Here is a 27498-nt window from a genome sequence, read left to right as displayed (position 1 = left end):
GTAATACACATATTACGAGAATTAAAAAGAGGTCCAGTGTGAGGACAGAGTCTTTCCTGTCAATGCAGGGGAGTACCTAACAAAATATAGATTTGTATATCATTACAGAGGTACATTTGACATTAATTTGCATATCGTCTGTTGTAAGACACTTAAAATAATAATCTGAGTCAGTCTTAAAAAAAGAACTTTTAGTGGACGCTAACTAACGCTGAACATTTGTCCTGTAGGGATACATTATAGCTTGTTTCACGGCTGCAGGTTAAAGCGTTTTTGGTTTTCTTTTACACAAAAAATTATGTATTATGTTCTTGTTGGGAAACTAGCACACTAGCTTACAGAACTTCTTTGTTACTCAGAGGAACATTATCAGACTCACTCTGCTGACTGGCTTTTGCTTCATGATTTAAGAGCTCGGTCTGAACTTGGAAAAACTGCTTTTAACTTTAGTGCACCTGACTCCTGGAACAAATTACAGCACTCCCTTCAAAATAACTCACTTTTTGAAGCCTTTTGGACAATTAAGAAATCTGGTTTGAAACCTGCAAACCTCTACTTGTACTTGCTTTACATAATTGTACTTTTGTTTGTATCCTACAAATGTATTTATCAAATTATTTTTCCAATTCAGAAAGTTTTAGTATCTTTCTATTTTTGTAATGATGGTGTCACTTATTTTCTGTGTTGTTCTGTTTTTTTGTCGTTGTAATTTGACCCGGTGTCGTTGTAACTGAGCGCCGCCCCTGACGATCTCTCGAGTGTGAATAAAGGTTGAATGACTGACACAAATTGAAGTAATAAGTGTCAACTTGTTGCTAAAAATACAACTTGAAAATGTGTTCAGTGAAGATCCCCTGCATAGACCAAACTCAAGAGCACACATTGTAAAATTGCATAATCCACTGCAGTGAAATCACCTAACATTCCCTTTAAGAGCAGGCGCGCTTGTTACGTGGCGGATTGCTATTATGACGGAGGATTTGCCTGGCGCACGCCAGCGGGAGCTGTCGGGATGCGGCAAAGTAATAAATGCCCGTCTTGACCGGGTGGCGATGTTGCTGCGGCCTCTCGGGTGCATCTCCTCAAGTCGGGAGAGGATTGCTGCAGCCATGGAGTGTGGGCCTCCAAACGCACCACCTGCTCCTGTTGTGTCACTTCCTCCTCCCCCAACTCCATCTCCGTCCACCCGCTCCACCAGGAGCGCATCGCGCATTACTCCCGGACCAGATCCCGCCGGAGTGTCCAATCCCACCGTAGTTCAACATCACGTCTCCTTAAGTCCTCTAATATTTCCTCATTTATGTCATCAACACATCCATGATTCATGGAAATGTTGTGTAAAACACAACAAGCCACACACACTTTTTGAGGACTGTACTGTAAAGTGCCTCCTGACCTATCCAAACACCTGAAGCGCATTTTCAGTAATATTTTTCCTTGTAATTATGTATGGTTTGCAAAAATGGGAACTGCTGCGTCCGTTTAGATAAGAGAAGCAAAGTGTATGTGCTGAGTGCAAGATAGGTCCCAATATGTTTAACCTATGTTTCCTATTTTTCTGGATGGATGGATGGATGGATGTACCTGGTGTCGGACATCACAGTGGTAGTCCACCATCGCCCTCATCCAGCTGACACTCTGCTCCCCGCGGCGTCTCCACAGCAACGCGTCCTGCTCTCTGCTGCTGCGGCGCAGGAGCACGGTCAGTATGCCGGTGCCAGATCCATACATGTGATAGTAGAAGATCAAACACTGGGGGGACGAGGCGCCCCGCAGATCAGAGGTCAGCAGCCGAGCCTTGTGACCCGGACGCATGAGAGACGCCTCGATGTACATGAAGTAACCTGGAGACAGCACAGGAAAAACACAGGGGGACTTCAGATCTCAGTGGAGACTTGTTATCACAGCTGCAAAAATACAACACACAGAGAAGAACAGAATACTGCTGAAATGAGAACACAGCTCCAGCGGTGGAATGTAACTAAGTACATTTACTCCAGTACTGTCCTTAAGTCCAAATGTTGAGGTACTTGTAGTTAACTTGTATGCATGTCTGTAATTCACACTACATAGAGAGACGGATTTGACATCTTTGCATGTTGCTCTGACCTAAGGATGGTTATTTTGATATAAAAATTTTAAAAAAGTATGGTATTTGGAATAAATAGAAAGTGTACAAATTGTTTACAGTGACAATATTTTAAAACATTTACATATTACATACAACCTGAGAGCAACTAGGGACCTGCTAAATATAGTGTTTTTGTGTGTGTCATGAAATTTAACTTGAAATGGAAAAGCTGAATATGCTCAAAACACTCAAGATGCTATGAAGACAACTTTAAAGGGTAACTTTGTTTCTTTTTACCCTGGATCCTATTTCTCCATGTTTTGTGTCTAAGTGACTGATGGGAGCAACAATTTTTGAAATTAGTCCAGTATCAAGCAAAACGAAACAAGCTGCAATGTAACGTTAATGGACAATGGCGCACCTTCAATTTCTGTTCAGTAAAAGTGCTGTTTTTTGCCACTGACAGACTCAGATTATTAAGTGTCTGACAACATTATGGAAAGGATCCCTACAGAGATAGACCTTTTAGTTAAAGAAACAGCCCCGAACCCCAACCAAACCCACCAGACTCCATGTAAATAATCACTACTTTTATCATCGTAAAACACACTTCATTCAAAGTGGACAGAAACTAAATAAAACAATCAAAAGCCGTCTTGGTTCATCTGTCCACTGTTCCAACAATCACCACTCTAGTTTGGTTGAAATAAACCCTTAATTCACCCATTTACATGTGGAAATATGCTGGCTCTATACACGCTAAAAGTACTGATTATTTACATGGAGTCTGGTGGAGATATGCTGGCTCTATACACGCTAAAAGTCCTGATTATTTACATGGAGTCTGGTGGAAATATGCTGGCTCTATACACACTAAAAGTCCTGATTATTTACATGGAGTCTGTTGGCGATATGCTGACTCTATACACGCTAAAAGTCCTGATTATTTACATGGAGTCTGGTGGAAATATGCTGGCTCTATACACGCTAAAAGTCCTGATTATTTACATGGAGTCTGGTGAAGATATGCTGGCTCTATACACGCTAAAAGTCCTGATTATTTACATGGAGTCTGGTGGAAATATGCTGGCTCTATACACGCTAAAAGTACTGATTATTTACATGGAGTCTGGTGGAGATATGCTGGCTCTATACACGCTAAAAGTCCTGATTATTTACATGGAGTCTGGTGGAGATATGCTGGCTCTATACACGCTAAAAGTCCTGATTATTTACATGGAGTCTGGTGGAAATATGCTGGCTCTATACACGCTAAAAGTCCTGATTATTTACATGGAGTCTGGTGGAAATATGCTGGCTCTATACACGCCAAAAATTCCTGATTATTTACATGGAGTCTGGTGGAAATATGCTGGCTCTATACACGCTAAAAGTCCTGATTATTTACATGGAGTCTGGTGGAGATATTATGGCTCTATACACGCTAAAAGTCCTGATTATTTACATGGAGTCTGGTGGAAATATGCTGCCTCTATACACGCTAAAAGTCCTGATTATTTACATGGAGTCTGGTGGGTTTGGTGATGGTGATTTTGGGGCTGTTTCATGTTAAACTAAAAGGATCTTACTCTTTGACTAAAAGGTCTATCTCTGTAGGGATCCATCCCATAATGTTGTCAGACACTTAGAATAATAATCTGAGTCTGTCAGCAGCAACAACAGAACTTTTAGTGGACGCTGACTGATGCTGAACATTAGTCCTGTAAGGTTACATTACAGACCGGTTCACGGCTGCCGGTTACAGCGTTCTCACTCAATACTGGACACATTTTAAAGATTTTTGTTCACATTAGTCACTTAGACATTTTACCCTCTAACATCCAACAGCCAAAGACTCAAATATTCAGACATCTTAAGAAGAAGAAGCCTATATGAATAGATGATTTTCAAAACAGTGGAATGTAATAATCCTTTTAGTTGCACATCACACACAGGGTTCCATCCAGCCATCATATGAGGGTATGACCTCTGGATTTAGGAGGAAATGACTCACCCACCCCAGTAGTGTGGTCTCCTCTGGGCCCTGTATAGGAGGTGGGGGTGTGTCCTCGGACTCGCAGCCAGTCGGCTTTGTCTTCTTTCTTATCCTGGATGTAGCCACAGACTCCACTCTCAAAGTTACACCGGCCTGGGAGGGAGCCTGTGGCGCAAACATAAGGTGAGCAAGGCGAAAAGGTCTCAATGTGTGCTGCAGTTTTCATGCAAACTCCAGGATCATTCTGCGAGTGAGAGGGAGATTTTAGCGGTGTGTTCACTATGTCTGATGTCACTTTGTTTTCCAACCACAACCTTCTTTGAGGCTTGTCTACATCCCATCTGAGCTGTTACGTCACAAATTCTGTGAACTGTAAATTCAGTGGAATACAGAATCATCCTCTGATAACATGTCTCAGCTTGTTGTAATGGAGGCCCCCCACTAATGATTACTTTTTTATGAAAGTCCTCCTGCGCCTCTCTCCTTTCCTTTCCTTTCCCTTTCTTTCCTCTCCTGATCTCCTCCCCTCCCATCCCCTTTATTAAACTTCATGGCCATATAATTCAGTTAGAATCCTTGAGATTTTTTTATGAAATCAAACCCCTTTTCTGATACTATTCATAGTCAACATTTTTTCAACAATAGCCATTTAATTTATTTACATTGAATAATTATCTCTCTATAAAGTAGATTTTATTGTTTATGGCAGAGTCTGCCATTACTGCACTAGATTTAAATGACCCTCACACACACAAGATATGGACAGGAAACAATGCAGCATGTAATCCAGTGTTACTGTTGGATATCATTCTCACTGTGTACTGGCTGCTCTCCTGCAGCTGGATTAAATCACTGCTAATGTTTTCCAAACATTTCATACTGCTGCTGCTTCACATTAAAGTACTTCAGCTGACGGCCAAGATACTCCAGTTCGTTCTGCCTCATTAAGAGAACTGGCAGATCTAATAGTTGCCAGTGTATGTCTTGGTGAGTCTTTTACCTGCTGTGATTTGACAGTCCCCCAGGCTGACAGTGATGTCATCGATGGCTGCCAGGCCACATTCCCAGAAGTTCTTACATATGCTGACAAACACTAGCTGCGAAACAGAGAAAAAGACTAAATACTTCGACCATTTATCAGACTCATCCATCCATCCATCCACCCATCCACCCATCCACCCATCCATCCATCCATCCACCCATTCATCCATCCATCCATCCACCCATCCATCCATCCATCCATCCATCCATCCACCCATCCATCCATCCATCCATCCATCCATCCATCCATCCATCCATCCACCCATCCATCCATCCATCCATCCATCCATCCACCCATCCATCCATCCATCCATCCATCCATCCACCCATCCATCCATCCATCCATCCATCCACCCATCCACCCATCCATCCATCCATCTACCCATCCACCCATCCATCCATCCACCCATCTATCCATCCATCTACCCATCCATCCATCCATCCATCCATCCATCCATCCAACTGTCTTCCATTTTTTTCTTTCTATCAGTCATTCAAAAGCATCAATCTCCACCAGGGTTTCTGCAGGTTTCACCAAGTCAAATTTAAGAGTTTTTTAAGACCATTTGAAGACCATTATGAATTAAATTTACGACCTATATCCCGACATAATAGTCAAGATATAGGTCGAAATCCAGAGTCACAAAATGACCTGCAAAGTAAATAAATGTATTAAAATTGAATAAAAGCAAAACGGAGTAATAATAGTTGGTAAATATACAGCAAATTATATTTGGACTAGCAAAAGAAAGAAGTACAAAACCACGGAATACAAAAAAACATTATCAAGTGCCGCGGAAGCATTAGAGGTAGTGTTACATGGACGTAGGACAATGAATACCTGTTTAAAATGATTTAAGACCAAGAAAACAATACTTCAGTGAATTTAAGACTTTTTAAGGCCAAAAATTTTGATTTAGAAATTTTAGACTTTTTAAGGCCCTGCGGAAACCCTGTCCACACACATCAGCCATGTAATGCTTCATACCTTGGAAAGCATGGGCTTCATGTAGGTGATCTCCACCTCAGTCCACACAGCCGCGGAAGTGTCAGCCAGGCTCCACACCTTCTCCTGGGCCACATTGTTCTCGTCATAAATGTAAAGAACCAGAGCATTGTCTACTTTCCGAAATCCATGAAGCATGTAGTAGAACCTCACGCAGTATTTGTGGTTCCCTGGTAAGAAGGGACCGTGAAGCCGACCCACATAGCCGGGCCTAGCAGTGAAACGCGTGTTGGCCAGGAGGAAACAGCCTAAGAAAGATAAGACGCAGAACATAATTAAGAACCAAGGTTTTATGTTCAATGACAATGGAACAACGTGCAAAGTAACACTCCCTGGTCAAAACACATTTTGAACTATATGTTCTGTATAAACATCAGTCTCTTAACTAACAGTTTAGCCTTGAAGAGACTGCAGCCATGAGCCTTCACCGAAGGGATGTGCACACACATCTGCATTTGCAAAACTCTCTCTTTCTCTCTCTCTTGCTCTCTCTCGCTCTCTCTCACTCTCTCTCTCGCTCTCTCTCGCTCTCTGAAATTACCTATGATTGGCCAGAGTCTCCCGTGACAGCTAGGTTTTCTGAAGCCTAAATACAGAACCAAGAGGAGTTGCAGAAGTCTAGTTTTCTTTACCACTTGAATTACATGTTGAAAGGTTATCATGTTATTTTGCCCAATGACGCCAAACATAAACTATTGCAGCTTTACCATCTTGCAGGATCCTTTGAGATTTGTTTGCTCCCTGTGTGCCAGGAGTCAAAACCATCACATCCGTGGTAAAAAGAACCAAAAACACAACATATACAGTATATATATGTGTACAGTACTGTGCAAAAGTTTTAGGCAGGTATGAAAAAATGCTATTTGTTAATTTTTATGAACAGATTCTTAGTTTACAGCATATTTTCCCACCGGCCTAAAACCTTTGCACAGTCTATGTCACGTCTCGTCCAGTGTCAAGTTTCTGTGTTTAGTTGGTTTCATGTTTTCTGTTGGTTTGCCATTTCCTGTTTTATTTTGTAGTCTCTCTGTTCTCTTATGTGTTGTCTTGTTTTACTTCCTGTCTTTTGGTTTTCCCGCCTTTGTGATTGTTTGCTCCGCCCTGATGTCTTTCACCTGTTCCCTAGACTAGTGTCACCTGTCCCTTGTTTGCTCGTTGTATTTAGTATCTGTGTTTCCTTTGTCTGTTGTCAGGTCATGGTATTGTTCTCTGTGAGAGTTTGTGTAGTCTTCCCCGTTGGTCTCGGTGTTCCTGGTATTTTTCTGATTCCTGTTTTGGGGATTCTGCCTGTTCCTGTTTTTTATTTTTTTTTATTTATACATACAGATCATTACATACAAATACAACATAAAATACACAGAACAAATGACATACAACATTACATCAGATACACAACATACAGGGGTACAGCCACAGTCACAATAGGCCTAAGTGGACAAGCTGGTAGGTAGAGAAAAAGTTAAAAAAAATAAAATAAAAAATACCCTTATTAATAAACCTTTGAGGTCATACACGACTCATATAGATCCAGAGTTCTTACGGCCTTAGTATTTTTTGAGTACTTAATTGAATGTAATTTCTGTTTCTATTTCTCAGTCATAAAACCAGAAAAGAATGGTTTAGAACCACTGAATTTGCTCCTATGGATGTGGTATTTAGCATATAGAAATAAAAGATTCATTATGAAGTGTTTACCTTCGTATTCAGCTTCAAACTCTTCAAAAGATACCAAAGAAAACATCCTTAAAGCAAAATGAAAAATTTGGGATTAATACTATATGAGTGAATTTTAGGAACAGATTTTTACTGTATGGGGATAGTTCCAGAAAAGATGTGACACGTTTTCCTCAGTGCTATTACAGAAATAGCAGTTAGAATCAATATCCTGTTTGTATCTTTTAAGGAAGGATTTTGCTGGGTAAAACCTGTGTATTAGTTTAAACAATAACATAGGGAATAGAGAATAGTCTGGAACAAAGCTCGAATTTTCCTATTAATGCTGCTATTAAACCCGCAGAAGTATCAGTTAATTTGATTAGATGAATAAGTGGTTGTGGGGGAGTATTACCCTTTAACAACATTATAATCCCAGTGGGAATTGCATAAAAAATAATAGCATATTCCTTGACAGTTACTGGAATTTGATATCTTCTTAGGAAATCTGAGTATTCGTATAGTTTACCATTCGGATCACAAAGTTGACTAACAAGAGTAATGTTATTGTTAACCAGTTTTCAAAAAGAAAGAGATTTGTTTTTGTAGAGAATGTTCTTGTTATTCCAAATGTAGCATTTGTGAGGTGAGAAGTTATGCTTAAATATGAGAGACCACGCCAAAAGCATTTGCTTGTGAAAGTTAGACAATTTGATCTGGATTTTACTAATCTTGTAATTGCACATCAATAAAAACTCTAGGCCACCAACTTTAGAAAAAACATAGTTATGGATAAAGTCCAGAACGTATTTCATTCTATTAGCAAATATGATAGCCAACACTTTATAGTCATTATTTAGCGATGTAATCGGACGCCAGTTCTCTAAATTTTCCTTATCTTTATTTGGCTTTGGAATCAGGGGGATGATACCTTGAGTCAAATTTGTTGGAAGAGCTTCACTATGAATGCTTTCTGAGAAAACATTTAGCAAAAAGGGGGACAGTTCTTTGTCAAACATGTTATTGAACTCAGAGGTTATACCATCACACCCTGGACTTTTATTATTCTTAAGACCAATACCAATCGCTTTCAGAACCTCAACATCAGAGATGTTATAATCACATGCATCCCTATCCTCTGCGGAAATAACTTTACAATTGTTGATTGAATCTATGAATGAGTCAGCTGTCACTTCACAGTATTTGGATGTGTATAGATTGCTGTAAAAACGGTGGAAAAAGGCAGATATATCTTTGGGATTATCAACTATCTGGTCACCTATTTTTTTTTATTGTTTGTCGATCGTAGCAAGAAGAGATCTATTTTTTTCCAATCTAAAAAAGTAGGCTGAGTTTTGCTCGTCCTCTTCTAACCATTTGGATCTAGATCGAATGTATGCACCCTTAGCTTTTTCTATATATAATTCATCTAGTTTGTATTGTAAGTGCATATATTAATACCTCTCCAATTCAGATAAGGAGACGCCAGCTAATCTCGCCTTCCTCCCGTAAGATTTCTGGGTTTCTGCATGGTTCCAGTGTGTTATTATTAGATCCTTAACTTTTTCTTTGACCTGTGAGTATTTCAAAAGAGAACTATTTGATTTCCAGAGTGATGCTTTTAGGCCTGTATGACTACCTGGCAAGGATATTGATAGAAAGATTGCTTTATGATCAGTCAACGGAGTATTATAAATATGAACTGAGATGTTATCATTTATCAGGCATTTGGAAACCAGCCAGTAATCAATTCTAGACTGTCTTGATCTGTCCTCATTAGACCAAGTGTATTGTCGTTCACAAGGAAACAGTTTCCTCCAGACGTCGACTAGTTCAAACTTCTCCATAAAACATTTCAGAGTTGAACTGAGAGATACTGAATTCCTTGGGGGGAATCTGTCTATAGGGTTATTTAGGGCTATATTGATATCCCCACCTACGATTAAAGAGGCATTGGGATATTTGGTTAACCAGTAAGAGACTTTATCATCCAAAGTATCAAAGAGTGTACTATTCTCCAGAGAGGAGTGGTATCCTTAAATTTTGATTATAATAATAGTAAGATTGTTTATGGCTATAATCATACTGACAAAGTGACCTGAAACATCTGTATCGGTCTCTATAACATTTCCCTTAAAGTTGTGTTTGAAAGTCCCTACCCCAGCAGAGTGTTCAGATCCGTGTGCTAACCATATGTCGTTCCCCGATTGTGATATCCAAAACTTAGAGTAATTTGGAGTCGAGTGACATTCTTGAAAAAAATAAAAATCTGCCTTGTATTTCTTTGCAAACAAAAATAAAGCCTTGCGTTTCACATTATCTTTCAGACCCCTGACATTAATTGACAATAAAGACAAAGACTTAGAACAATACTATGAAGGAAACACAGATAACTAGAGAAACAATTACAATTTGTCCCTCTATGAATACTTAATAGAAGACTAACTCTGCAGCAGAGGAACAACTGTAGTCAAGATAATAAGGGCATGTTTTCCACCCTGTTCAAAAATATGTACAAGCTGAATAAGCACCAAGAAATAAACTATTCATTTCAACACTAGGATACTTTAATGGCTTAAACTCGTGCTTAAACTCCCCCTTCTTTACCTAAACAGAAAAAAGATAAATAAATAAATAAAGAGTTGGTTATATCGAATCACATAACAGAGTCAGAAGCATCATCTTCGGTAGAGTAACGGTAGTGGCCCGCACATGAAAGAACCAAATTAGACTAGATCGTTATCTATGAGAATCTATTAATAACTTCGTTACCCGTTTAAGAGTGAGCCAAATAAAATTTCGGACAGCTTTGGCAAAAATAACAGTAGCAGTAAATCAACCTTCATTCCCAAATGATTAGCAGTGACTTTGTACCATCAATGTATGCAAAGGACCCTTTGAAGCCTGCTTTCTTCCCCTCCTTCCTCGCCTGTTCAACCAGCGGCCACAGTTTGTTTCTGATGTCCTTGGTCTCCTGAGTCAGAGCTTCATATAGCTTTATTCTCTTTTCCTTGAGTATAGCTGCTGATCTAGCATCCCTCCAGATTTTGTCCCTATGCGATCTTGATAGGAACTGCACAATGATGCGACGGCTGGAGTTCACCTAAGCAGAGCGGTTTACCCAGTCTGTGCACAATGTCCATGGAGTAGGCCAGATGATCAGCGATGTAGGGGAGACCTGGCTGAAAATGTCGACGATGATATTCCTAATGTTCTCTCCCGTTTTCTCAGGAATGCCAGCAACTCGCAGGTTCCATCTTCTTTTGTATGCATCCAGGTCACCGCATCTCCTTTTCTAAGATGACAGCTTTGTTCTGCAGGGGTACAACTTTATGTGTCATGTCTTCGACTTGTTTCCCCACGGAGTCAAGGACATCGGTGACGCTTTTAATGGAGTTAGTGTTTCTTTAACCACTGAAGTCGTCTGAGTGACTCCTCCTGCATCTTTTCAATTCTTTCATTACCGTTAACAGACGTGAGTTGGACACAGGCTCAGAGTCATTGTCGTCGCTTGTTCGTAACTTGGATTTCTTTGCTGCTCGCGGTTTAGGAGTTTCTGGTAACTCTGAAGCCTCCACACACATCTCAGTTTGCTCTGATAATGGTGAAGTGTTTGATTCAAATTGGTCACTCTGGGATTTCTTTGCATAAGAATGCCTTATGTTATACATATCTTCCGCTTCTTTCATGGTCCAAAAGATTTTCGAAAAAAAAAAGAGAGTAAAAAGAAAAGAAAAAAAGGGCTGAGTTAGTTTCTTAAGGCGAAGTTAGGTCAGTTTGACCACGCTGAGTTAGCAGGTTGCTCAAACCTTCTGCATAACTAGCTAACTCGGCTAGCAACTTTTGTTCGAGAATAAACTAAAGAAAAAAAACACTTGAATGAGAAGCTCTTCTTGTGAGTTGTCGTCTTGATAAGTTATTTTTCCATAAGGTTTCTTCTGTTCAGCCCTTAGTCATGTTTAGTTGTTCAAAACGTTAGTTTTATTCCTCACCCTGCAGAGCCACGCAGAAAGGATGTTACCGAGACGCCATCTTGAACCTCTCCTTGTTCCTCTTTTTGTATTTTGCCTGCTATCTTCAGGACTCTTTTTGTATGGATTATTGTTTATTAAAGGTCCAATATGTAATATTTGTACTGTAATAAATCCAAAAATGACACCAATGCCTCATCAGATATTAAGGAAACATGTTAAACTGAAATACTATCTTTTCTGACAACAATGCTAATTTCAGTATTTTTTCTTTTTGAAATTTACATTCCGTGACGGAATTTATGTTTATGTTTTGATCTGTGTGTTGTTATCAACGGCCCAGTTTGACAGCCAGGCCGGGTTGCCAGATATACCTGTAAAAACGTAAACCCAGCACGCTACAGCTGTAACGTTAGTACAGCCATGAAAGCAGCAAACAAACAAACAGGATCAATGGAGATAGATTCTACCCGACCTAAAAAAAAGAAAACAGCATGTTTCTAACAGTTGCGTGACCAGAGACGTAACAACCCCCTGGTAAATAATGGAGATGTATTTGAAAGATGGAGACAGCTTAGAGCCCAAAAGGACGCAGAGTTGGCTTATTTTCTCCTGAACCGGTAAGCATTAGCTTCAGGCTAATTCATCACAGCTACTAGGGACGGGCATTTTTTGTCATTTCAACATTTGTGTTCTCACATTGAATTATATAGCTAGAGTACCCGAGTTGGTTACTCGCAAAAACAATTGAGACACAGCCAGTAAAGTGATCCCGACTGGTCCTGGCTAATGCTGCCATGCTAACCCTGCTACCTGTTAACGTTACCGGAGAACCAGGCAAGCAGCCCACGGCTGTTTACAGCGTGTAGCCTCGTCAGCGGCTGGAGCCGACAACGGTGAGTTATTTTAAGCCACGAGAGGGGGGCTGTAAATCGGAAAGAGAGGACTGTGAGTTTGCAGTGTGTTTAGCGATTTTTGCCATAATTCTAAGCCAATGAAGTGTGTTCCGTCGGTAAGGTAGCTAGTGGTATTTTTAGCGTTTCGTATTGTAATTCTAAGCCGAGGAAGTGTGCCTGACTGGCGTGTGGAGAGGACAGTGAGGTTGTTGTTTTTTAGCGGTTCATACTGTAATTTTAAGCCGAAAAAGTGTGTCTGTCAGTTGGTTACAGAGTCCGCGTGAGCACGGGCTTTTATGACTGTCAATATAGCCAGCATCTACCGTTAGCTACTCCGCTGTGCTGTGGAGTAATGTCTGGCTATGTGAGAAAAGTGTCTAGCAACGTTGTTGTGAATGCTGCGGTCTCAGCCTGGCAACCCCCGTGAACTTCGAGTCTGGGCAGGAGGGGGCGGGGGAAACGACTCTCCAGTATTTTGAATTGGTAGTGCAGTAACTATTTTAACCGCTAGCTGCCAGTATTACACACAATATTACATATTGCACCTTTAAATCCTCAAGCTCAACACTGCCTGTCTGTCTCTGCATTTAGGTCCGACATTCTCTGATTCCGTGACTATATATATATATATATATATATATATATATATATATATATATAATCACTTCTGTGTACTGTATGTTAATTAAGTGTACTGTAGGGTTGCTATTTTTTGGAGCACATGTGAAGTCGAAAAAAAATAAATATGTGGAGTCTAGATCATGACAAGGTTAGTGTCAATGTGGAGGTGACTGACCTGCTCCGGTGGTATGGTCTCCTATCCTGTAGGCGTTGGGCTTGACTGTGACTCTGCTCCACACCTTACTCTCCGTCCTCTCCTGGTAGTACAGGCACAGCCCATTCTCAAAGTCACAGTTGGCTATAGAGGGGTCAAAGGTCGGCTCTGGAACACAAAACACAGCATCTCCAATATGAACCTGCCTTGATAACAGTTAAAGAGTGTTACATGGAATAACACCATTAGAAAATACATAAACATGGACATGGAGATTCATCGTAGGGTCTCTGGCCACTTCTCCCCAGTCTAATCAACCACCCTCAAAATAAATGTAATAAATGTAAATGTTAATATCAACATTTATTAGACAGATTATAAAATGCCTACAACCAAAGAGTCTTACCCTATTGGGTATTCTCGATTGATTCATATTTGCTCATAGAGCTTTGCATCACAAGCAAATGTTATAGTACAGGGTTTCTGCAAGTCAAATTTAAGACTTTTTAAGACCATTCTGAATTAAATTTTAAAAAAATTCAAAAAAAGAAAAGGAAATGCAGAGTCACAAAATGAATAGCTTTCTGGCATAAAAGCAGTAGGCTTCAAATACGTCGTTAGCAACTGACTTTAACCAAACCCTAAATTCATTTTTTTCAAACCAAGTATCGCTAAACTTGAAAGAAAGAATTACAAAACCACGGATAAAGAAAAACATTCTAAGCATTAGAATGAGCATTAGAGGTAGGGTTACATGGATATAGGAAAATCAAGACCTGTTTAACATTATTTACTGTAAGACCTAGAACACAATGCTTCAGCAAATTTAAGACTTCATGAAGGCCTAAAATTGTGATTTAGAAATGTTAGACTTTTTAAGACCCCGCGGACACGCTGATAGACTGATCTGTCATGAGAAGAATCAGGCGCATTCACAGTGTTTGGTGGTTCACTGGAGTATTCTCTGTGTGTAGTGAACCTTGTGCTGCTGTGGTCTGTGTGTTAATGTGACAGCTTTCAGTCAGATGGGGGCGGCAGTAGCTCAGTCTGTGGGGACTGAGCATCCCTCTGACATCCCTCCAACTGCATGTCTGGGTCCTGTGTGCATGTTTGTATTTCAGGTGTGTGCGTGTGTGTGTGTAAATAATAATAATAATAATAATAATAATAATAATAATTATGAGTGAAAAAATTGTAATTGTCCCCCTGGGTATTGATAAGGTAATTCTCTTCTTCCAGAATTGAGCCGTGTTGGAAGTCATACAGGTCTGACCTACACAGAAAAGTGGTGCTTATTCAAACGCGAGGCCGCCGTGCGCAATTTGCCATCATAATTACATAACAAGGTGCAGGTATGAAAAGTGACCATAGGCAGATTGCAGAAAACTATGATTGTATATTGTTCATGTTAGTCTATTATGGGTAGGAAGAAGTTGAAAACTAGGGTTAGTTCCTCGTCCTACCATCTCTTAATTTGCATTACTCATAATAGAAATTCAATTTGCATCTCCACCAGAACACGAGAAACTAAAGAAACTGGGTTTTCAAAATACTTATTACTCATCTCATAAATCAGGACGAAGGAGGGGAGTGGCTATCTTGATTCCTAATGCAGTGAATTTTGAATTTAAGTCCAAAATTGAAGATAAAGAGGGAAGATATATATTAGTTAAAGGTATATTAGATAATAAAGAAGTAACGTTACTTAATGTATATGCTCCACCAGGACACACTAAATCCCTTTTTAAGAAAATATTTGATTTAATAGCTACAGAATCCTATGGAACCCTTATATTTGGTGGGGATTTAAATGTGCAATTTCAGCCTGGGCTTGATACAACTAATCCCTTCAAAAAGAAAAATTCAAATACTAAAATGGTTCAAAGAATGCTTAAAGAACTGGGTTTGATGGATATATGGAGAGAACAACACCCAAGGGAGAAACAATTTACATTTTATTCTGCAAGCCATTCTATGTACTCAAGAATTGATTATCTATTTATGTATAACTCAGATAGACATAAAATTAGGAATTGTAATATTGATACTAGGGATGTATCAGATCACTCAGGGGTATTTCTTACTCTACATTTACATAATTAACAGAAAAATACACTTTGGAGATTAAATACGAGTATCTTGAATGATACAGCGATACAGAAGCAGATTGTGAATGAATTTGAAATGTATCTCCAATGCAATGATAATGGGTAGTACCATGTGGGATGCCGCAAAAGCTGTAATACGAGGCAGACTTATTGCTCTAACCGCTTTTCGTAAAAAAGAGAAACAAAAAAGATTATTAGCTTTGCAGGAGGAAATGAGAAACTTGGAGATCAGACACAGCAAACAGAGAGATCCACAGATACTGACACGATTAAGAAAAGTTAAACAAGAGCTAAATGGGATTTATGATGAGGAAATAGAGAGACAATTCAAATTCGCTAAACAAAGGTATTACGAAACAGGACCTAAAGCAATGAAACTTCTATCCTGGAGGATAAAGAAACAACAGGCAAAAAATACAATTTATAAAATTAGAAACACTAAGACCCAAAAGGTATGTAATAGGTTAAAAGATATTCAAGAAGCTTTTGAATTATACTACAAAGATTTATATACTCAACCACATAAGGCCGATACTCCAAGTATAAAAAGATTTTTAGATTATTTAGATCTTCCATCAATAGGGGAACAACAGAATAGAATACTGCGGGCTGAAATAACAATAGAAGAATTAAACTGGGCCATATCAAAGCTGAAAGCAAACAAGGCACCAGGCACAGATGGTTATCTGTCTGAATGGTACAAAATATTTAGACCCCAAGTAATACCTATATTGCTTAACTGCTTTAATCATATATTAAGAATAGGTGAAGCCCCTCGGTCATGGAGAGAAGCGGTTATTTTTATTTTATTAAATTTGTTATTCCAAAGGAAGGGAAAGATAAGAAGGAATGCAGTTCATATAGACCGATATCAGTCCTAAATGTGGACTATAAATTATTTGCTTCAATCTTATCTAAGAGATTAGAGGTGATTATCCCTGAGTTAGTGGATCTTGACCAAACTGGCTTTATAAAAAACAGGCAAACGCAGGATAATATAAGGAGAGCACTGCAAGTAATGAGTCATGTTATAACAGAAAATATAAGCGCAATATTGATGAGTCTAGATGCTGAGAAAGCTTTCGACTCTGTCGGATGGGACTTCTTGTATCAAGTATTGGCAAGATTCGGGTTTAAAGATAATTTTATTCAATGCATTAAAGCATTATACTCCTCACCAGTAGCTAGGATAAAAATTAATGGTCACTAGTCTGAAACAATCCATTTGGAAAGAGGAACACGTCAGGGCTGCCCCCTAAGTCCGGCTCTGTTTGCCCTGTTCATTGAGCCTTTGGCCCAAGCAATAAGAGATGATTCAGAGATAAAAGGGATCTCGATTAGGGGAGATGAACATAAGATCTGTATGTATGCAGATGATGTCCTATTGTTTCTGACTAATCTAAAGTTGAGTATTCCTAACCTGATGACCCTTTTAAAAACATATAATTTATATTCCGGGTATAAAATAAATGTACAAAAAACTCAAACCCTTATTTATAACTTTAAACCCAATCTGCATATAAGACGACAATATGGTTTCAATTGGAAATCTCGGTCAATAAAATATTTGGGGATAACTCTAACAAAAGATATATTGAAACTCTTTGAAAGTAATTATGGTCCTATTAATAAGGAGGTAAAATCTGATATTTCTAGATGGACTCTGCTTCCATTAGATATGAGTAATTGAATAAAAATAATTAAAATGAACGTGTTACCACGGATACTTTATTTTTTTCAATCACTGCCACTGGAAGTATTGCAAAAACAGTTTAATGAATGGGATGGTATGATTTCAAGGTTTGTCTGGAATGGTAGAAAACCTAGAATAAAGTTTAAATCTTTGCAGTTGACAAAAGAAAAGGGAGGGAGAGCTCTACCATGTCTTCAAGACTATTATTATGCTGCTCAGCTGAAACCCTTAGTAAGTTGGTGAATGAATCAAGATGGAAAACCCTACAAGTTTCACAGATAGATACACCTATACAGTCGATACTTGGAAATAAAAATTTAGCTGAAAGGAGCTATAACAAATTGAGTACTTGGACTGTATTTTCATTGAAGTTATGGTTCAGAGTACTGAAGAAATTGAAATTAGAGAATCAAACTGGAGTTTTAAGTTGGATAGCATTTGACCCAGGTTTTGGACTGGCTAGGGTAGATGAGAGATTTAAGCAGTGGGTGTGGAAAGGAATCACATCTTACTGTTTGTTCATCTCTAATGGGAAATTACAGAGTTATCAGACACTTTCAAATACATTTGGACTAGAAAAGCAGGATTTTTATAGATATTTGCAGGTCAGAGATTATTTTAACAAAAAAATTAAAAGTACATTGCCGGAAGATCATAACTTAATTACAATATTCTCAAAAGCGTACACATTAGAAGATAACAAGAAGCTGGTTTCTAGATTGTATGGAAGTATGCAAGCATCCAAGAATCATTCATCAATATACATTAAACAAAAATGGGAGAAAGAGTCTGACTCACAAATAACAATGACAAATAGATGAAGACTGGACAGACATATGTATGATACAGGCAAATACGTCAAACTCAAGATCCTGGAGGGAATTTGGATGGAAGAATTTAGTACGATTTTTTATAACTCCCAAATTAACAGCACTTCATACAGGCTCACAGAGCCGTGGCCTTTGCTGGAGGCAATGTGATACCCCGATGGCTAATCACTATCATATTTTCTGGGCATGCCCAAAAATGAAATTGTTTTGGCAAGGAGTAGTGGCAGAGATTGAGAAAATATTGGGGGTAGAGGTTGATTTTTCGTTCAATACTATATATTTAGGTAAAATACCAGGAAATGTTTTAGATAAGGATACATATTTATTAAAAATATTGCTTGCAAGCAGTAGGAAAGCAATAACCCGTAAATGGTTGCAGGTTGACCCTCCAACTAAGGATCAATGGCTAGGGATCGTAAACGAAATATACAGTATGGAGAGACTTACATTTATATTAAAGGTCCCATGACATGGTGCTCTTTGGATGCTTTTATATAGACCTTAGTGGTCCCCTTATACTGTATCTGAAGTCTCTTTCTAGAAATTCAGCTTTGGTGCAGAACTACAGCCACTAGAGCCAGTCCTACAATGAGCTTTCCTTAGTATGTGCCATTTCTGTGTCTGAAGCTATTGAGGAGGAGAGTGGGAGTGGCAAGGTGGAGGGTGGGGGTGTGGTCTTGACCAATTTTTGGAGGAGCTGGATGTCCTTCTTTCAAACATCCCTGAAACTGGCCCTCCGCTGGTACTTCTGGGTGATTTCAACATCCAGACAGAGAAGTCAGCTGCCTTTCTTCACCTTCTCTCTTCTTTTGCCCTCTCACTCTCTCCTTCACCACCCACTCACAAAGCTGGTAACCACCTAGATCTCATATTCACTAGAAACTGCTCTACATCCAACCTCACTGTTACTCTTCTCCATATCTCAGACCATTTCTTCATCTTATACTCTCTCCCACTCTCACAAGCTCACAACCATATCTCAAGAGACACTGTACCTTGTCCGCCCATTATTTCTTTCTCTTCACTGGCTTGCATGTTCTCTAGCTACCCTCCCTCCATCTGACTCTTTCTTACTCATGCCTCCCCAAGACGCTGCCGCGACACTCTCTACTCTCTACTCTATCCTCCTCCTCGACTCTCTCTGCCCTCTTACTTCACGGACCGGCCTATAAGTCCTCCCCAGCGCCCGTGGTTATCTGACTCTCGTACGTGCTGAAAGATCAACTATACGGGCAGCGGAAAGGGGAAATGCTAAAATCTAAACACCCAGATGATCTGCTTACTTATCAGTCTCTTCTTTCCTCCTTCACTGCCTCTATTTCTGCAGCAAAAAGCTCCTTCTATCAAACCAAAATTGAATCCTCTTACTCAAACCCCAAAAAACTTTTCTCCATCTTCTCTAACCTGCTAGATGCCCCCAGTTCACCTCCTCCCTCCTCCCTTCTACCAATCCACTTTGTCAACTACTTTGTAAAAAAGATGATATACGCTCTTCATTCTCCACCACAACTTTTGAAATCACCTTACCATCCATCACATCTAGTACTCTTGCCTCTTTCACCCCTCTATCTCCAAATCAAATTCTTACTTTGATTACCTCTGCCCACCCAACCACCTGCCCCCTGGATCCTATCCCTTCTCACCTTCTCCAGTCCATTGCTCCTGACCTCCTTCCTTTCCTCACCCATCTCATTAACATCTCCCTGTCATCTGGCTGTTTCCCCGATGCCCCCGATGCCCGCAAACCAACACTCGACTCCTCTGATGTAAATAACTATAGACCTGTCTCCCTTCTTCCTTTTCTATCTAAAACTCTTGAGCGTGCCATTTATAATCAACTCTCCTCAGGGATCAGTCCTGGGTCCCCTCCTCTTCTCTCTCTATACCAACTCCCTTGGGTCTGTCATTCAGTCGCACGGCTTTTCTTATCACAGCTACGCAGACGACACCCAACTAATTCTTTCCTTTTCCTGAGTCTGACACTCAAGTAGCAGCACGTATCTCGGCCTGTCTGACCGACATCTCTTCTTGGATGTCCACTAACCATCTGAAACTCAACCTTGACAAGACTGAGTTCCTTTTCCTTCCAGGGAAGGGCTCTCCTACCCAAAACCTGACTATAACAATCGACAACTCTGTGGTAGTCCCCACCCAGACTGCTAGAAACCTGTGTGTGACACTTGACGACCAACTCTCCTTCACTGCCAACATTGCTGCAACCACCCGATCGTGTAGATACATGCTGCATAACATCAGAAGGATACGTCCACTTCTAACGCAGAAGGCGGCTCAGGTTCTGGTTCAGGCTCTAGTCATCTCACTTCTAGACTACTGCAACTCCCTGCTGATTGGCCTGTCTGCATGTGCCATCTGACCCCTGCAGCTCATTCAGAACGCAGCAGCTCGACTTGTCTTCAACCTCCCCAAGTTCTCTCACACTACACCTCTCCTCCGCTCTCTTCACTGGTTACCAGTGGCTGCCCGCATCCGCTTCAAGACACTAGTACTTACATACAGGGCCATGAACGGATCAGCCCCAGCTTACATCCAGGACATGGTCAAACCATATACCCCAACCCGCCCACTTCGCTCTGCATCAGCCAAACTGCTTGCTGCCCCCCCACAGCGAGGGAGAACTAATCACTCAACCAAATCCAGACTGTTCACTGTCCTGGCTCCCAAATGGTGGAATGAGCTCCCCATCGACATCAGGATGGCTGAAAGCCTACACATCTTCCGCCGAAGGCTAAAAACACATCTCTTCCGACTACACCTCGGTTAAAAAAATAAATAAATAAACTCTTTAACCTGCACTTTTGTTTCTTTGTAGCTTAGCTTATTTAAAGCTAATGTACTTGCACTTACTACTTGTTGTCTAGAGTTTGGACCTTCTCAGTTGAATGCACTTAATTGTAAGTCGCTTTGGATAAAAGCGTCAGCTAAATGACATGTAATGTAATGTAGTGTAACTGCCACTTTTCTCGTTTGAAAGCCATGATGTCTCTCTCTCATGGGGAGGTAACCTTGCTTGTTATGACCTCATAAGAAGCAGATTCCAAAACGGCTCATCTGAGCTTTCATTTTCTCAAAGGCAGAGCAGGATACCCAGGGCTCAGTTTACACCTATCACCATTTCTAGACACTGGGGGACCATAGACAGGCTGGGGGAACTCATATTAATGTTAAAAAACCTCATGAAGTGAAATTTTCATGCCATGGGACTTTTAAGGCTCAAATTTGACAAATGTAACAAGTTGTGGGAAAAATGGATTATGTATGTAAACCATTGAGGAAAGTGTGATATTGTATATCAAGATGTTGGAATTATGTTGTGATACTGTTTGAGCATCCATGATAACTTTGTGTTCTTTGTTCCAATAAAAAAAAAAAAAAAAATTCAATTCGCATCCATCAGTGTCCGTGTTTAACTCAGTCGGCTTGAACAAATCCACTCTTTTAGACAAAAACAAGAACTAAATAATCTGGAGAGATAAACCAAACTAAATTAAAATAAACTAAAATCACCTGTGTCAGTGTGGCAGAATTCAGGAGAAAAGGAGATGTCATCTATGGCCACGTATCCACCTCTGGCACTGTTAAAAGCCACCTCAAACACCACCTGGTAACACACACACACACACACACACACACACACATACACATACACATACATAGACACACACACACACACACACACACACACACACAGTTTTGTTGTTTACAGTAACCGTAATTATGTAATTGCTAACATTAGCTAAGGACCTAAGAGGTATGACTGTTTAGATATGCCAAACTGTTCATAACAACAAAAATGACAAGGGGGGATACAGTTAGAAAAACTGATATAATAATACAGAGGCGTGGTTTACTTCATAGGCTGTGCATTTATGTTATTACATTATCTGGGTCACATGACAGTGATGTAACCAAAAGACGTATCCTGGAATGTATTCAACACTTAAGTAAACAACGAGTAGTAAATAAATAGATATTTTTAAATTTGACTGAAAGAGACAACTATATCGTTAATCGCAAGTGTTTCTGAGACAATTAATTGTACAACAAAATTTGGAATTGTTGAACAGCTCTCTCAGTGAGATGTTATAAGACATGTTGTGAATGTATGACATGTACTGATAGATAAGACAGCTGTAGAAGCCAGACAGTGACATCAGTGTAACGTAGGAACATGGGTTAGTCAGCGGAGTGCTGCTTAATGGAAAAGCTCTGTACGAGTCTTGGCTCGGTTGGACAGGAGGAACTGACCCAGTTAGTAATGTTACGCAAGCCTTCTTTCCACAGGCTGTGGGAGGCGTTCTGGCTGAATGCACAAGGAAAGGAAAACCGTGGAGTCACAAAGAAGAATACAGATTTGAAAGTACAGTGGAAAGCTACAGAGGAGTGAGTGTACAGTATGTGGGTGAGTCTGTCCACTCAGCACACAACACAAGAATGAGACTGAGAAGTAGCGTATTAGTTTATCCAGGGTTTTCCCTGCCATTATAAGGTTTAGGTGCAGCACCAGAGCCGATTTGGGCTGCACCTAAACCGAACGAATGCAACTAAAAGGCTTTTCCTCAGATTTAATGACTGTAGATTGTAGTCTTTGTAATCTAGTCTATGAGACAACACTTGTTGTAGTAAATCGAGATGACTCTTTAAGGGGGGGGGTTGAAGGTGGTTCCAGTATCTCAGAAACAGTCACGATGTACTTAGTTACATCCCGCCCCTGAAATTGATTTGCCTTTTCATTGATATGAAGCCGGCCTACTGTGAGTGCTGGCTCCGGGACTGACCTCCAGGGGGTGCGGGGCCTTGATGTCCACGCTGACCTGAGTCCAGCCGGGAGTAGCGTACACCTCTGGCCTCCAGATCTCCTCATAGTGGCCCAGCTGGTCTCTGGTGAAAACTGAGAAGATGTTTCCCCTCTCCTGGTCTCTGTGGTAGTAGAAGGACAGGCAGCCGGCCATGGGCGCCGTGGTCATGGGCGAGGTCAGCTTGGCTACTTCCTGGAAGTGCTTGGCGTACACCGAGTCCACATACATGTAGTGGCCTAGAGCAGTGGAAGATACAGACGAGCTGAAGGTACACGGTTATGGGCTGATACTGTCACATTTATAGTAGTGATGGCGAGATGAAGCCTCACGTGGTCACGTGGCTCTCAAAAGGGTTCATTTCTTACAACACCACCTGCTGGTCAAAGAGTGTTAAACAGGCAGCTACATTACACATGATCTCAGGGATCTGTGATACACTGGATCAGAGATGGTTTTAACTGCATTTTGCGCCAGTAAAGACTTAGATATAACGATGAAGAAAAAATCTATTTCCACATAATCCATTTATATCAATATAGTGTTTATTTTCCTGGTGTAAATGGAATGTATTTATATAGGGCATTTCTAGTCTTAACCCCTTCCCAAAACAACTTTAAAAAAAAACAGAAACCATCCACAAAACACAAACACCCCCCCCCCCCCGGGGGCGGCGCCCCCAGCCCCCCCCCCCCCCCCCCTTCATGAAAAACCGTTGACCACACTCTGATGGAACAGCATTGGGAGTTATTCAGGGTTCAGCGTCCTGCCCAAGGACACTTTGACATGGGACTGCAGGGCCAGGGATTGAACTACCGACCTTCCGATTGGTAGGCGACAAGCCCTTACCACTTGAGCCACAGCTGCCCCGGGTGGTATAGTAAAATTAACATAACTGTATAATAAACAGATTTCCTTGAGAGGAATGCAGCTATCATGTGTAAATCACTTCTTTTGGTCATAATATAAAAGCAGGAGGTGCAATTTTAGCATTCTAAAACTGAAAAGTGGCAGTGGTTTAACAGGGCTGAGGGCGGTGAATGTGCTCATGTAGATCATGGATGTGTAATAAAACCGGGGTGTAGATTCGAAACAATTCCTGAACCAGTCACATGGTACAGAGGAGGCTTTGGAGGTCATCAATGACGTCATTTGTCTAAAACGACACAAGACTCGATACACCATTCACCGAAAACTTCCGCGATCTCTCGACACACGCTCCGAAGCCTCGGCACAGAACATAACATCACTAATTTATAGAATATGTGTGAAAAATGGATCGTTACGCTGACTCATGTGTAGTGATTCAGACACACATTCATCAGTGTGTGGAGATTAAACAGAAGTTTGTTACAGACTCCATTGAGTGTTGACTAGGTTGTTGCTTTTAAACATATAAAGCAGAGACGGACAGCCACGAGGTCCAAACCTGCACATCTTCATCCTAACCAAACAACACAGCTGTTCATTTTACTGACCAGCGCATCTTCCTAATTACATATTCTGTCTCCAGAACCATCAATCCATGTAAATGGACTGTCAACTACAGAGCCATTATACAGGATGCAGCTGGATGGACTGGTAGACGTGGAAATATTATGTTATCCACATAGATTGTGTTGTGATTTGGAATTTCAATGGGATTTTGCTTGTCCAAGTTAAAGTTTATCTAAAGGCAACAGTAATAAAATTCATTGAGGTATCTTACAGAGAAGTCGTCCATGTCAACACAAACCAAATATTACAGAAGCACAAACTTATAGAAAATGAAGTTAAAGGTCCAGGAAGTATGTCTTGCTGAAGCAAAGTAGAGTCATGGAGATGGGACGACAGAATATATCTGATTATACAGTAGGTGATGTTACACTGGCCGGTCTGGTGTTCACGTCGACAGTGATCTGTATGAACTCTAAGGCAGCTGACTGGACTCTTTGAGTTGATAATAAAAAAATTTGCTGGGGAATCACCTGTAGGTCTTTCAAAATACTGCAGGTGCACTGTTATGATGCAGATATGAGCCTAAAGTATGACATAAAAATTGTTCCTATGTTTCCTCATATCAGGAAAAAAATAACACTGTGGCTGCCAGGCCTGTCAGATGCAGCAGTCAGACCTCAGTGCAGACTCGGCATACCGCACAATAATAACCAGTTGGGAGCTGCAGACGTAAACAGCTAACCACACTGGTGACAAAGGGAAGCTGTATATTTAGCCATATTTTGGCAGAAATATGTGTTTGGACAGTTCAGAATATAATGATGAGAAGAGAACTGCAGTAACGGTTTACAGTAAAAAGTTTCTTTGCAGTAAAACTAGGCTGCTCTTTTAATCCATTAGAAGTTATGGATGCTTTAACTGTATACACACCAACCTACTGTGCTGATGCAATACACCCTGCAGATACATAATCCTGGACGTGCATGTGCACTCATGAATTCAGACTCTGTGTGTGTGTGTGTGTGTGTGTGTGTGTGTGTGTGTGTGTGTGTGTGTGTGTGTGTGTGTGTGTGTGTGTGTGTGTGTGTGTGTGTGTGTGTGTGTGTATACCTCTCTGGTTGTTGGTGGTGTGGTTTAGCAGCAGGTTGGACTCTCTGGCCACACTCCCCCCAACGTACCAGTTGACGTTTGGGTTCCAGCTGTTACTGTAGCCACACAGGTGATGCTCCTCAAAGTTACACTCTGGTGATAGGAACAGCAAAGACCTTACATCTTTTGTATGAATAAAGACTGTTTATACAGTTTCCTATCAGACTTTACATTAAAGGTGAAACATCTCAGTTGATGAGACTGTCCACTCCCCAGAAAACACTCCCATAGGTTGTTTGTTCAAGCAGCGATTGGGACCCATATTAACGTTTATAATGGTGGTGCCCTCTAGTGGCCGTAGTAGTTATGAAGGGAGCAAAGCAGTAAGTAAGGGGGCTTAGGTGAAGTATTAGGCCACATTCAGACAGCCTGCGTCTGCCGTCAGACGTTGCTGTAAAAACGCAGGTCTTTCCTTGATTTTGAATGGGGGTAGTGCGTTAAGACTCTCGTTAAGAGACACGCAAAAACGCAGCGGGCCTGTGGTGAAAAGTTGAGGCTGACTCAACTGTTGGAGGAATGCAATCCCACGTCACGCTGCGGTGGCCAATCATGTAACCTGAGATCAGACTGTGTGTTTTGAGCTATGGTTTGAGGCGATGTAAGAGTTCTGTACTGGAAACAGGAAACATCACTGCCTCTATCTCTGCCACAAGAAAGTTTAAAAACACCAAATACAGGCGCCCAGATAGCTCAGTTGGTAGAGGAGGTTTACGCCTCGACGCAGCAGGCCCTGGTTTGACTCCGACCTGCAGCCCTTTGCTGCATGTCATTCCCCCTCTATCTCCCCTTTCATTTCTTCAGCTGTCCTTTAGCTGTTTTTTTTTTACTTTACCGAACAATCAGAGCTACGTCACGTTCTGCATCACGTGTGTAACCGGAGGTGGAGTACATGTAATGTCTGATTTTATCCCAAACCACCATCTTTTTCTAAACTTAACAAAGTAGTTTTGGTGCCGAAACCTGACCAAACTGGGACCGTTTCAGAACGTTAACGACACGTTTAAAAGCGCGACCGCTCTGTTCTCTGGTTTAGATATAAGCCTGTGGTTGATATTAGAAGGTAGGAAGAAACAACCTATATTGTTGTATGGATTGGAGGACTGGTTGCAGTTGATATAACACACTGACCTATACAGAAACCAGGAACAATGTGAATTTCAAAGATGGCCACGTTGTTCCCTGGGTCCCGTTCAGGTCGACCTTCCAACAAAACCTGAGGGAGGAAAAACAGACTTACAGTACCAACATGCCATATCGCAGTTATCTCATCAGAACAGATCTCATTACATGACACTAAAATCATGTTGAGTCATGTCCCATCACCGTCACCATTATGACATCACTGTGGGGCATCATCAAGGGCATCGCACATGTCAGTTTTAGGGGCTACTAACAGTGCATCATATTTCTTTTTTTAACTTGTTTCTTTTGTACTGTATGTAAAATCTTAGTAACTACATAGTAAAATGCACAACACTGCTAGAATAGTTTGTGGAATTACGGAATAATATACTGTGTGAATACCAAGGGATTTTCTGTATCGATTTTTCACAGGTTTTTTTCCCGATTTAGATTTTTTGGGGGGGAATTTTTAACAGAAATGTCCATTTGAAGGTACAGAGGATATACTGTAAATCTACAGAATTTTACTTTTTTGGATTAACAGAAATGTCTGTAAACTTAACTGAAAAGGTTAAAGGTACTGGTCATTTTCTGCCAGGACATTATCTGTTTTTCTACGCATTTTTTTCTTAAAGTGAAGATTTCCCTCTGAATTTGTACTTAGGAACAGTAACTGAGTAAATGTAGTTAGTCCCATTCCACATTCCATTACGTTTCTGTGAGATTAAACACCTCAGGTCATGTATGTGGGGGTGGGTAGGTGGGTGGCTGAGGCTTAGGTACAACACACAGTACACCCACCTACCAACCAACACTGCTGACTGGGGGTATACATATCATTTGGTCCTAGTCCAGTGGGTGATTTGTAAAGCAGTATTTATTATTTAAAGTATTTTAAAATGAATTCTCTGACTCACTGGTTACCACTGCAGAGAC

At 40.6% G+C, this 27498-nt stretch overlaps 1 protein-coding gene across 1 annotated transcript in view; it reads right to left on the bottom strand.

Moving 5' to 3' along the window:
- The window catches only part of mamdc2a (MAM domain containing 2a), a 44490-nt gene that overhangs the window by 1639 nt on the left and 15353 nt on the right, over positions 1-27498 (bottom strand). Inside the window, exons 4-12 of the mRNA XM_039804121.1 lie at positions 26569-26653; positions 25402-25533; positions 22837-23093; positions 21566-21659; positions 13431-13577; positions 6097-6362; positions 5068-5164; positions 4086-4232; positions 1585-1844 (exon numbers count right to left, since the gene is read on the bottom strand). Of these exons, the coding sequence (XP_039660055.1) occupies positions 1585-1844; positions 4086-4232; positions 5068-5164; positions 6097-6362; positions 13431-13577; positions 21566-21659; positions 22837-23093; positions 25402-25533; positions 26569-26653 (1485 nt within the window). The remainder of the gene's footprint in view (positions 1-1584; positions 1845-4085; positions 4233-5067; positions 5165-6096; positions 6363-13430; positions 13578-21565; positions 21660-22836; positions 23094-25401; positions 25534-26568; positions 26654-27498) is intronic.

The sequence above is a fragment of the Perca fluviatilis genome, chromosome 6 (genome assembly GCF_010015445.1).
Source record: "Perca fluviatilis chromosome 6, GENO_Pfluv_1.0, whole genome shotgun sequence".
Classification (NCBI taxonomy): Eukaryota; Metazoa; Chordata; class Actinopteri; order Perciformes; family Percidae; genus Perca; species Perca fluviatilis.
This window is presented reverse-complemented; position numbering and strand designations above follow the sequence as displayed.